Source organism: Camelus dromedarius, chromosome 16 (genome assembly GCF_036321535.1).
Source record: "Camelus dromedarius isolate mCamDro1 chromosome 16, mCamDro1.pat, whole genome shotgun sequence".
Taxonomy (NCBI): domain Eukaryota; kingdom Metazoa; phylum Chordata; class Mammalia; order Artiodactyla; family Camelidae; genus Camelus; species Camelus dromedarius.
In genome coordinates, this window is record NC_087451.1 from 13,801,480 (window position 1) to 13,813,688 (window position 12,209).

The 12,209-nt window shown below is 36.9% G+C and overlaps 1 protein-coding gene across 5 annotated transcripts in view; it reads left to right on the top strand.

Annotated features, from left to right (window-relative positions):
- GGNBP2 (gametogenetin binding protein 2) overlaps positions 1-10,908 on the top strand; it is a 30,030-nt gene extending 19,122 nt beyond the window's left edge. For 3 of the 5 annotated variants that reach the window (XM_031467982.2, XM_064495014.1, XM_031467984.2), the window contains 8 exons: positions 3,053-3,262; positions 4,330-4,504; positions 5,584-5,778; positions 7,617-7,764; positions 8,108-8,233; positions 8,316-8,464; positions 8,974-9,222; positions 10,264-10,908. In XM_031467982.2, the coding sequence (XP_031323842.1) occupies positions 3,053-3,262; positions 4,330-4,504; positions 5,584-5,778; positions 7,617-7,764; positions 8,108-8,233; positions 8,316-8,464; positions 8,974-9,222; positions 10,264-10,467 (1,456 nt within the window). In that variant the 3' untranslated portion in view covers positions 10,468-10,908. The remainder of the gene's footprint in view (positions 1-3,052; positions 3,263-4,329; positions 4,505-5,583; positions 5,779-7,616; positions 7,765-8,107; positions 8,234-8,315; positions 8,465-8,973; positions 9,223-10,263) is intronic. The other 2 variants (XM_064495013.1, XM_064495015.1) reach the window with 1 other exon arrangement.
- The last annotated feature ends 1,301 nt before the right edge of the window (positions 10,909-12,209 follow it).

Below are 12,209 nucleotides of genomic sequence, written 5' to 3' on the forward strand. Positions count from 1 at the left end.
GGTCAGAAAGATGTGTATGTCAAACTGATGCATGACAGTAGAAGGGTAAGAAGCGTAAATCGGAAATAATAGGAACATAGGAAGGTTGAATTCCAGTTATGGGAATTGCAGAAGGCTTCTTTAAGGTTGGACATGATTTAGGCAAATGGAGAAGGATGTGGAGAGGAGTGAGGAGGAGGCAGAAAAAAAAGACTTTGAAGGGACACATCAGCTGTATTCAGAGTAGTCCATTGTCTATACAGTGTGTATATGGGGCAGGGTATGGAGGGCATCGGAAGGGAGAGGGGAGTCTTGGGAAATAAGGCTGAAATAGTAGGTTGGGTAAGAGAAGCCATCACTGAAGGCCTTAATGAGTTTGAACAGTGAGGAGGTTTTTAAGCTGAGATTGATGTAATGAGATTTGTTTTAAAAATTTATTTTGGTATGAGAGATGCATTAGCGCTAGCAAGAATGGAAGCAGGAAAACCTGTTAAAAAGCATTTTAAAAAACTGTCTAGGCAATTTGAAACAGGGCAGAGGGAATTGAAAAGATGAGACCTACAAGAGATGTAAGAAAGAATTGATACCAGTTGGCTCCACCCCTAAAAGCAGGACCTAAGGAGGAGTTGGAATTAACTGAGGTTCCATGTGTAAATGGTGATTCCTTCCTTCCCTTCCTTTCCTTTCTCTCTTTATTTCTTTCTTCCTTTCTTTTTTATTAAAATATAATCAATTTACAGTGTTGTGTTAGTTTCTGGTGTACAGCAAAGTAATTCAGTTTCATATATATATATGTATATTCTTTTCCATTATGGTTTACTACAGGATATTAAATATAGTTCTTTGTGCTATACAGTAGGACCTTGTTTATTTTATATATAGTAGTTTGTCTCTGCTAATCCCAAACTCCTAATTTATCCCTCCCCAACCCTGTTTCCCCTTTTGTAACCTTAAGTTTGTTTTCTTTGTGAGTCTGTTTCTATTTTATAAATAAGGTCATTTGTGTCTTTTTTTTTTTTTTCAAGACTCCACATATATGCAATATTATATGGTATTTTTCTTTCTCTTTCTGGCTTATTTCACTTAGAATGATGATCTCCAGGTCCATCCATGTTGCTACAAATGGCATTATTTTACTCTTTTTTATGGCCAAACAGTATTCCATTGTATAAATACACCACTTTATCCAGTCATCTGTCGGTGAACGTTTAGGTGGCTTCAATGTCTTGGCTATTGTAACTAGTGCTGCCATGAACATTGGGGTGTATGTATCTTTCTGAATTAGAGTCTTCTCCAGATGTATGCCCAGGAGTGGGATTGCTGGATCATATGGTAACTCCATTTTTAGTTTTTTAAGGAACCTCCATGCTATTGTCCATAGTGCCTGTACCAATTTACATTCCCACCAGCAGTATAGGGGGGGTTCCCTTTTATCCACACCTCTCCACCACTTATTATTTGTAGACTTTTTGATGATGGCCATTCTGAGTGGTGTGAGGTGATACGTCATTATAGTTTTGATTTGTGTTTCTGTAATAATTAGCAATTTTGAGCATCTTTTTATGTGCCTATTGACCCTCTGTATGTCTTCTTTGGAGAAATATCTATTTAGGCCTTCTGCTCATTTTTTGATTGGGTTTTTTGTTGTTGTTGTTGTTATTGAGTTGTGTGAGCTGTTTGTATATTTTGGAAATTAGTCCGTTGTTGGTTGCGTCGTTTGTTGTTTGCAAATATTTTTTCCCGGTCAGTATGTTGTCTTTTCATTTTGTTTGTAGTGTCCTTTGCTGTGCAAAAGCTTTAAGTTTGATTAGGTCCCATTTGTTTATTTTTGTTTTTGTGAATGGTGATTTCTTAACAGGGATAGAAAGGAACATAGGAAGGGAACCATGTTGCCCTTGGTTTTGGACAGCTGATTTAACATGTTGCCTTTTAGTCATCTGTGTTGTCCCCTGTTTTTTAGTGTGGGTCTTGCCCTCAGGCAGGGACAGAGACTTGAACAGAGCTGTGGAGTCAAGAATGAGACATGTTGGGGGAGGGTATAGTTCAGGTGGTTCTGGGTTCAATCTCCAGTACTGAAAATAAATAAACCTAATTACCTCCCCCAGCCCCCCCCAAATTAATTTAAAAAAGAAGAGTAAGACATGTTGACTGAAGCCATGGGAATAGATGGACTCACCTAGGGAGATTAATTTAAATCAAAGAGAGCAAAATTTCCTCATTCCACCACAGCTAATCTCAGAGAACCAGTTATTAATATTGTGAACCTGGCTTTTTCACCAGACCAAGTTCTTTCTTATTTCAGGAATTCAGAGATAAACCAGGCTCTATTCTTTTTTCTTTTCTGATTGAATGATGTTTGGTTTCTAAAAGGAAATTTTGTCACACGCTCTTCTACAGTTTTGCCACAATATGTACAGTTGGGTTGAAACTATACTTCTATGTATATGTTTCTATATTATGACTGTATATTGAGAAACATGCATTTTTTTTTTTGGAGGAAAGAATTTGAAAATTACCAGTAAACTAAAATTTTGGAAATTACCAGTAAACTAAAAATACATGTACTACTTTCCTATTCTTGTCCTCCCCACCCGCCATGCTTAAGCTAGTGATGTATTAAAATATAAACACTGGAATCAGGGTTTACTGGCTGAAGATACGAACTATTTTCAGGGGCTGAAAGCAGGGGAGGATCCCAGAGTGACTGGTTGGTAGCCTCTGTTGTTCTATTTCTGACCTGTACAAATAGGTCTTGAAGTGGAGATGTGCTAGTCCTTGGCAACTAATATTTTCTGGGCATGTATTTTATGAACTAACAGGTATTTATATGCCTCATTCTTTTTAGGCCCATGTGTTTCTCTAGTTTAAAAATCATTTGCAAATAGAGATCTAGCTATCTTCATGTAATCCCTAGATATGTTTTTATCTTACACACATTGAAAACATACACATGTATGGAGGCTTTTTTAATGCTCTGTATGGGAGGGGAGTGTCATTGTCTAGTACACTGTTACATGCCTTATGAAATAATTACACAGCCAGTTCTTAATTTTGAGGTTTTTCTTTTCAACAGGTTTTGCACTGATTGCAAAAATAAAGTCCTCCGAGCATACAATATCCTTATTGGTGAACTTGATTGCAGCAAAGAGAAGGGCTACTGTGCTGCACTTTATGAAGGCTTGCGGTGCTGTCCACGTGAGCGACACATACATGTTTGCTGTGAAACAGACTTCATTGCACATCTTTTGGGTCGTGCTGAGCCAGAGTTCGCAGGAGGGTATGAGTATGTAATTTGCTAGAATGGGCTATCTAGCGCTTTGCTTCATTTTATTACTGGAAGTTTATTTCCATCACCTTCCACCTCAGTACAGATGATACATGTATAATTGTGCCTGTAAAGATTTTGCTTTCTTTAAAATAAACATTTAATTGAGTTAAAAAAAAAAAAGGAGGAAGTGTCAGTCATCTGCTCCTTGTTGCTTGAAGTAGGTAGGCTGTTTTTGGCTTTCATTATTACAGATTATCATTTTCATTTGAAAATGACTAGAAGGGGTTTTTCCCCCCACCTCCATCCATGCATTTCCATGTTTAGATTTTGCTCATAATGATGGTTTTTGCATAGGAATTGAGATCTTTGCAGCAGGGGGTTAAGAAATACTTTACTGAATGTAATTCATGAACTGTGTATATTATTATTAAATTATATAGGAACCTAAATTTTTATCTCTGTCTTTGTTGTAAAAATAAAATCAGAAAAAGTTGTTCATAGAATAAATTGAACCCATTTCCCTTTGTGTTTTGTGTGTCAACTCTCATTTGAGTGCCTACGTTCTGCTGGGCACTGAGAATACAAACACTTCTTTTATCACTGAAGTTCGTGAACACTTTTACTAAAGATTGGCCTAGAAGACTTTTGCCCATGAGTGAATCACTTTGGCATTGCCTTTCTCCATTCCCTCTGGAAAAAAAAAAAAACAACACAAACCAAACAGGCATTTGCTGTAATTGGAAGGTGAAAGGAACTATCATGCCTCCTATGAGCGGGACACTTACTGTGGCTTCTCTGTGCCCCCCAAAAAACACTTCTTTTGAGGACCAGTTCCTGAATTACCTTATTTTTAGCAATATTAGGACTGAGTTCTACCTGCATGTGTATGTCTCATTGGTTATATAAATGTGTGCTTGTGTATTTATATACACATTGAGTTTGAATGTATAACTGTCTTCTTACTAGTTTGTTCCTAGGTATGCAATTGTGTTTAAAACCTGAACTTGCAGAGGTGTTATCCATCTTTTACTGTTTTAGTTTAAGGGTGTTAGGAATTATGTGTGATTCATTCTCCTTTACAGACGAAGAGAAAGGCATGCTAAGACAATAGATATAGCTCAAGAAGAAGTTCTGACCTGCTTGGGAATTCATCTTTATGAAAGACTGCATCGTATCTGGCAAAAACTACGAGCAGAAGAGCAGACGTGGCAGATGCTTTTCTATCTTGGTGTTGACGCTTTACGCAAGAGTTTTGAGGTAAAAACGGTGGGCTGCTTCAGTGTCCACGATTGCTTAGTTAAGTTATTGGAGTGAATCTTAATGTTAGTCACTGCTCTTGGCTTGCCTTAGAGGGCTGTGATCCACTGGTCACGGCTTCTGGGGGATTAGGAGAGTTTGCTGGGGCACTGGAATTTAGAAGAAGTTTATGAATTTTTCTTTTTAATCCTGTTACTCTGCCAGTCTTGGTTTTTAGAGGTTGATGATTATTTGATGAGATGCTGCTATGAAACACAACTATTGGCAAGTTAGAATCAGCCCCAAAATAAGCAACACATTTGAAACATTTAATGAGCCCCGGTTTGCCTGCTTCTGTCCAATAGTAGGAAGTAAACGCTGTCTGAATGCCATGATGTAAGAGCTACTTTTTAGAAGCACACCGAAGGCTTTTTATAATGCTGGGTATTGGGTTTAGTGCTTATGATTTCATAACATTTTTTTCAGTTATACTCTGTAGAACATAAATTTTTGGCCAGTGAATATCTTGTTATATTTTAGGATATGGTTGTAATTTTTAAACTGAGTCACCAGTCCCTTTTGAGAATGGTATGAACGCTATAAACCCTTTTTTCAGAAGCACATCCACAAACTTTAAACACTGTTCTGGGGAGTTGGAGGAGCTTTGTGTTAGTTCTTGTTGAACAGATTTCTTATTCCTTTTCCGTTTGTACGTTTGTGTCTTCAGAAACCAGATTATCTTATCAGTTTAGCTAGCCTTCTCATTGTGTGAAGAAATGAATGAATGTTTACTTTGCTGTGTTAAAAATTCTGAAATTTGAAACCAGACTATTGGTAGTTTGAAATAAAAGTATTGTGTAAGTCTGCCTTTCCCATAGAGATTTGTTGTATATTCACTTTCTGAGTATATTTTAGTACTCTGTCATCACTTAAGAGTATTAAAATTTAAAATTCTTTGTGAGGACTACCTGGCAAAATTGCAGCATGAAATACCAGTTTCTGTAGGTGTGGTATCATTTAAAATTAACCAGTGAGAATTTCTATGGAAAATAAAAGGAGGTTTGGGTCAGTATTCAGTCTCAACTTTGTTTTTATAACAGATGACTGTGGAAAAGGTACAGGGTATTAGTCGATTGGAGCAACTTTGTGAAGAATTTTCCGAAGAGGAACGAGTGAGAGAGCTTAAGCAAGAAAAGAAGCGCCAAAAACGGAAGAACAGACGAAAAAACAAATGTGTATGTGATATTCCTGCTCCCTTACAAACAGCAGATGAAAAGGAAGTAAGCCAAGAGAAGGTAGTATTCCTTAATATTGACTCAGAAGTGTATCGCTTTTTGCTAGATCTCAGTATTTTTACTGTGCTTTCTCGGAATATGGGCTCCTGTGGCTTGCATGTTGGCTTTTTTTCTTACTATAATCTGTGTGTCATGTGTTTGTTTTATAAAGACAGTGTTGGGTAGTTATTACCTGACCTTAGTATGCTGTTAGGTCAAAGTCCAGATGTGGAAATTTAACTCCTTGCAGTTCTCAACTTTTGGTTTAGGACCTTTTTACATTCTTAAAAACTATGGTGCCCAATGAGCTTTTGTTTATGTGGATTATACTTACAAGCATTTACTATATTAGAAATTAAAATGAATAAATTTAGAATTACTTATTCTTTAAAAAATGAGCCCATTTCATTATATGTTAACATGAATAGCATTTTTTGAAAAATAACTGTTTCCTAAGAAAAGTTGAAAAGGATGGCATTATTTTGTATTTTTGCAAATCTCTTTAATATTTGGCTTAAAAGGAGTCAGGTAGATTCTCATATCTGCTACTGCATTCAGTCTGGTTGCGTATGTTGTGTAGGTTCCTTGGTTGAAGCATATGAGGAAAGTCTGGCCTCAGACAGATATGTGTAGTAGGAAAAGGGAGGTGGGTTTTAATGTAAACCTTTGGATGGTTGTGGATATTCTTCTTTGGCATTATAACTTGACTGGTGGTAGTTTCTTAAAGACTAGTTGCTGTGAAACCTGACACCCTATCAGTGACCTTTCATACTCTTAAATTAAAATCCACTGGTCTATCTTGGCATTCTGAATAGATTTTACTCATGTATGGTTCTGTAACATCATGCATTGGTCATTTGAAAGACAGTGGTTCACTGAGTTATGGAGATCTTCCCAGATATTGTCATTTCATTATGTAATATCAGATAATCATGTTAAAAACCACGACTGGTCTCATCAGAAAGGTCTTTAAGTATTGGGAAACTTCAGGCCAATTGTGCTTGTGTATGCAAGTTTTCAAAATTCTAATTGTAGTTTGAAAGTTTGGATTTTATCAGTGACAACAAATATTTTCTGGTTTTTTTTTCCTTGAAGAGATGGACTGACTCATTCAGTTTGGAGAAATGTCTTTTAAATGTCCAAGTCTGCATAACCATAGTTTGTCTCTCATTCTTTCTTTCAAGTGAACAATCTCACTTCCAGGAAAAAAGCAGCTAGTTTAGCTTGCAACTCAAACAGTTGCACAGGTACTTTTCCTTGAGACAACAGTGTACATTGGTATGCAGCAAAAGTGCTCTAAGCATTCTTCCCATTTGTCATAGACTAATAAAAAGACCCCTACTGCATGGGTTGGTATTTAATAAAATTAATATTTACTGTTTCATCAAAGACATTCATAAGTGAAATGTCCTTTTATTTATTTATTTCCTGATTACAGTGCTTGACAAGTGAAGAATATAGTATCTGTTCATACACACCTTGATTACTACTGTCTTGGTTTGTGCTAAAGCATCAGCAACTTTTCCCACCGTTGCTTTTATACCATTAATATAAGTGCCAAGATAGTGGAAAAGGCAAATCACATCTTAGTACTATGATGAAAATAGTTTTGATCTAGGGAATCCCTGGGGTCAGCAGACCACACTGAGAACTAATATCCTAGACTTCCCTTGATACCATTAAGTTTTAACTTGCTTTTAGTTGGTTCTTGGTCTTAAAATGATTTTTCATTAGAATAGATTTTTTTTTTTAGCTTTTAACCTCATAGCTCCTGTCTAATTGGCTAATGTTAAGAAAATTAAAATATAGCCATTACAGAGTTGAAGCTTTTTACTGTCTCTTAATATTGATTCTTAAAGGAGACAGACTTCATAGAAAACAGCTGCAAAGCCTGTGGCAGCACTGACGATGCTAACAGTTGTGTAGAAGTAATCGTTACCAATGAAAATACATCGTGTACCTGTCCCAGCAGCGGCAATCTTTTGGGGTCCCCTAAAATAAAGAAAGGTAAGTAGTTTTAAAAAATTAACTCAAGTTTATTCTTTCTTTCTTTCTTTTAAATATAAGAGCTTTTAGAGATTCTATAACCTAGAATTTAGGAACTGCTTTATGGCCGCAAGAATATTATATAATTTAGACACCTAGTATTTCCTTTTTCTTTATGGTATTTGATATGTTATTATTCAACAATAAAAAAAAGCCCTGTAAATCCCTGATCATATTTTCATTATTTAATTTACTTTTTACTGTTTCAATTTTGGAATGTTTCTGTGATCCCCAGTTGGTTCACTCTTGGTCTTAACATATTTATTGGCATGTTAATTGTAGCTCTCACCTGATTTATTCTCAGGCTTATCTCCACACTGTAACGGTAGTGATTGTGGATACTCATCTAGCATGGAAGGGAGTGAAACAGGTTCTCGGGAGGGTTCAGATGTTGCCTGCACTGAAGGCATCTGTAATCACGATGAACACGGTAAGTTCAGATTAAGCGTCCCAGTTACTTCTGCTGCATAGCTGATTTAAGCACATAAATAAGAGATTATTGATTTCTGCAGGTGATGACTCCTGTGTTCATCACTGTGAAGACAAAGAGGATGATGGTGATAGTTGTGTTGAATGTTGGGCAAATTCTGAAGAGAACAACACCAAAGGAAAAAATAAAAAGAAGAAAAAGAAAAGCAAGATGTTAAAATGTGATGAACATGTAAGTGTCATAACTTGGAACTTTTAAACCTTTGACATGTTGAAGGGAGAACAGCCTATTTTCCTTAGAGTGGCAAGTGTTTACAGCTTAGCTGCTAGGATGTTTATTTTTTAGAATGAGTACCTTTTGGTTGCTCATCTTGTAATTTTTGTATTCGTATGTGTCTAATGTGGTCATTTGTCCAGTACAACATGTGAGTTTCATTCTTTTCATAATAGTTTTAAATGTATCAGCTAACCTTGAGCAGCTTGCTTGATCTCTTTCTCCATCTTTAAAATGGAGATAATAGTCTCTATCAGATTAGGATCCGTGAAGAGGAAATGAGATTATATTGATGGGTTAGCGTAGTGTTTGGTGCATAGTTAAGTGCCTAGTAGCTGCCAGCTGCTGCTGTTCAGTATTCCTGCTAAAATCTTAACACACTGTCAGGGATTTTTTTTTCCTTTAAAAATTAGTAATTGCTATTCCCTGCCTTTTTAGCCTGAGAAATCGTTTTGCTGTGGTTTCAGATCCAAAAGCTTGGAAGCTGTATTACAGATCCAGGTAATCGAGAGACCTCAGGAAATACTGTGCACACAGTGTTTCACCGTGACAAGACCAAAGATGCACATCCTGAAAACTGTTGCAGCTCTGAAAAGGGTGGGCAGCCACTGCCTTGGTTTGAACATAGGAAAAACGTAGCACAGTTTGCAGAACCTACAGAAACGTCATTTGGTCCTGATTCTGGAAAAGGTGCCAAGAGCTTAGTTGAACTCCTTGTAAGTAAACCATTATATCTTCTTGTGGATAGCTGACTGATTACAGGGTATATGTGGGAGGGGACAGTATTTGAAAGTTTAAAGTTGGGAATAGGAGGAAGCTTTTAAGAAATTAGGGGCTGTGTTTCATTGTTTTTTGGTGACTTCATTCCTGCTCTTCCCCTTGTGGTCTACGCACCTGCTCTGGAGCATGTTCCTTTGTCTCAGAGGTAGGTAGAAGAGACTAGTTGGGAGAGGGGATAGAGTTAGTATTATGTATAGGAGTCTGACTTCTTGAGGAGGGTTATTATAAGCAAACTGACTTTCTGAGTGACAATTTGCGGTAGCCACTCTTCAGAACAGGAAATAATACAGAATCTGAGCTAGAACCCACATTCTAGGTTACTTCCTTTAAGTGTCATATATAATAAAAACATAACGGAACTTGGAAAATCTTTTATAATTGACTCCAATTCTTGGTACTTTAGATGAAGTGTACCTGATTCCAAGCAACCCAGTGCATAGTTTGTGTGAGACTTGGAAGAGGGGCAAGGAAGGAGAAGGGTGGTATCTTTTTATAGTCATTACAGGATCTTAAGGGAACCAAATCCTTTAGAATACTATTTTTTTTTGTAAAGTTTAATGGTGATGCTCTGTGACTTACAAGTTTAAAAATGTTATATTTTACTTAATTTGTAGACATAAAAGTTGCAACATAGGAACAGCTAGAGATAGGTTTGATTTTTTAAAATTTGGTGGCTGGTTGTCTAATTAGTCATGTTTTAAGGCTAAATAAGGTGTGTTGGTAGTCTGCTAGTAGGCTTCTAGAACAAATTGTAGATCTAGAGTTTCACATCAGGTTGAGTTGCATTTTATTCTTACTAAGTAAGACCAAATGACATTATGTTTATCCTGTAAACATTCCAATTAAAGGCTTTATGTGACTGAATTGAAACTACAAAGTTAGCCTGCTTTAATTTTTAGCTGTCCTCCATCACATAGTATTTTACATTCCTAATTTAAGTCATAGTCGTGACTACTTTAAACTGCTTTAATTTGCAGGATGAATCTGAATGTACTTCAGATGAGGAAATCTTTATCTCACAAGATGAAATACAGTCATTTATGGCTAATAACCAGTCTTTCTACAGCAATAGAGAACAATACCGACAGCATCTGAAGGAGAAATTTAATAAATACTGCCGCTTAAATGATCACAAGAGGCCCATTTGTAGTGGCTGGTTGACAACGGCTGGAGCAAGTTAAATAAATAAAATAGCTCTGTCTTTCAATGAAACACTCAAGATGACTACTGCGCCTTCTCTTTCAAAAAACTCTTAATTTAGTGACTTATGACAAAATTTTATCTTAAATCAATGTGATTCTTTCTCGTTTTGGGGGATGGTGGAGGTAACCTCATTAGTTTGTTCTTTCTTCAGGCTTGTGTCTTTAGTTGTGCGGCTGCGCAGGCCTGCCGTATGATTTAAGCCATCTCTTTTCATTAAATGTTTCTCTTCCTGTGAGACTTACTAAAGCAACTTAGTGGCAAAAAGTAATGTTGTACTTATACTTCTGTACAGAAATGACAATGAGCTGAATATATGGTTTTACAAAGTAGACATCCACTTGCAAAATGTTTGGATGTAATGTTAAAGCGCAATGTGCAAAATTTAAAATAAAGAATATTTATTAATACGCATAGTAAAATTTGGTGTACATGTTTCTACTTACTGTGTGGCAGTATTTTAACTTGCCACCTGTGGTCTTTGTACTTGGCCCCTGTTGCTGTTAGAGAGGATGAAGAGCAAATGAGGACAGAGACAGAGATTGTGGAAGACAAAAAAAATTCTTCCCTTAATCAGAGTTGACAGCTGAGAAAAGCAGTTTCCAGTCTTTTGTTTTGAAAGAATAAATTTGCTGCAATACCTTTAAATACTGGGTAGCATCATACTTCCCCATGAGGCTTTTAATTGCTATTATTAAAAGTTCCTTGATACATAACATAAAGCACCTTAAATTCAGAGATTCTTGGGGAGGGTATTATAGCTTAGTGGTAGAGTACATGCTTAGCTTGCATGAGGTCCTGGGTTTAATTCCCAGTACCTCCATTAAAATAAATATAATTACCTCCCCCCAAAAACAACAAAATCAGAGATTCCTATTGAACTAGAAGAATGAAAACAAAACTTGGCAGAGTTTCAACCAAGGGTTGCCTGTTAAGTAATCACTCAGTGCCTAGACAACTGGGATCAGAAGGCTGCCCCGAGAGCTAACGACATTGCGATTTGTGTGTGTGTTCCTTATCTGGTTTCCAACAATAAAGGCACTATGGTATTAGAGTTTGCTGCTTTCACAAGCTGTCTTTGGATACCGAAGGAGAGATTCCCCTAGGAGTAGCATTTGGCTGCCATTTAAAAGGTTGAGTCAGTAGTTCAGTAAACACATATGCTTAGAGCTTTGTGTCTGCATGTCGATAATACTTGGTGGGCAACAAACAGTGAGCCAGTCAATATCTCTGTGCAGTGGGGATGGAGTGAATTTTATGGGCCCTCTGCCACTTAATCAGATGTCTAATCAGATTTCAGGTGGGCAAAAGTAGAAGCTTAGTGATTTAATTTTTGTAGTTGGTGACTTTTTTTGGATTCACCCGCTGAGTTGTCTTCAAATCAAAGTGTTGTATAGGGATTGGGGCAGAGATAAAATGAGTCATTCCTTTCTGACCCTTGTTTGCTTTCATCCTGGAATCCATAAAAAATGACTAAGGGTCTCCCACAGTCCTTGGCTCTGAGCCCAGTTTCCACTACCTGTTGCAGTCTAGATTTCTCTTGAGATCCCTAAAAGAAAGGACTGGTTTTGTTTTGTTTTAATCACTGCCTTTAGGGCCAAACACAGGAGTGCTTGGTGGACAATTAAACCAGCAACATTCACTGCTTATTCAATTGCTTGCAGTAGAGGGATTCCAGTAGTTATGCAGAGATGTTTTCTCTTCGGAAGGATGACTATATTAA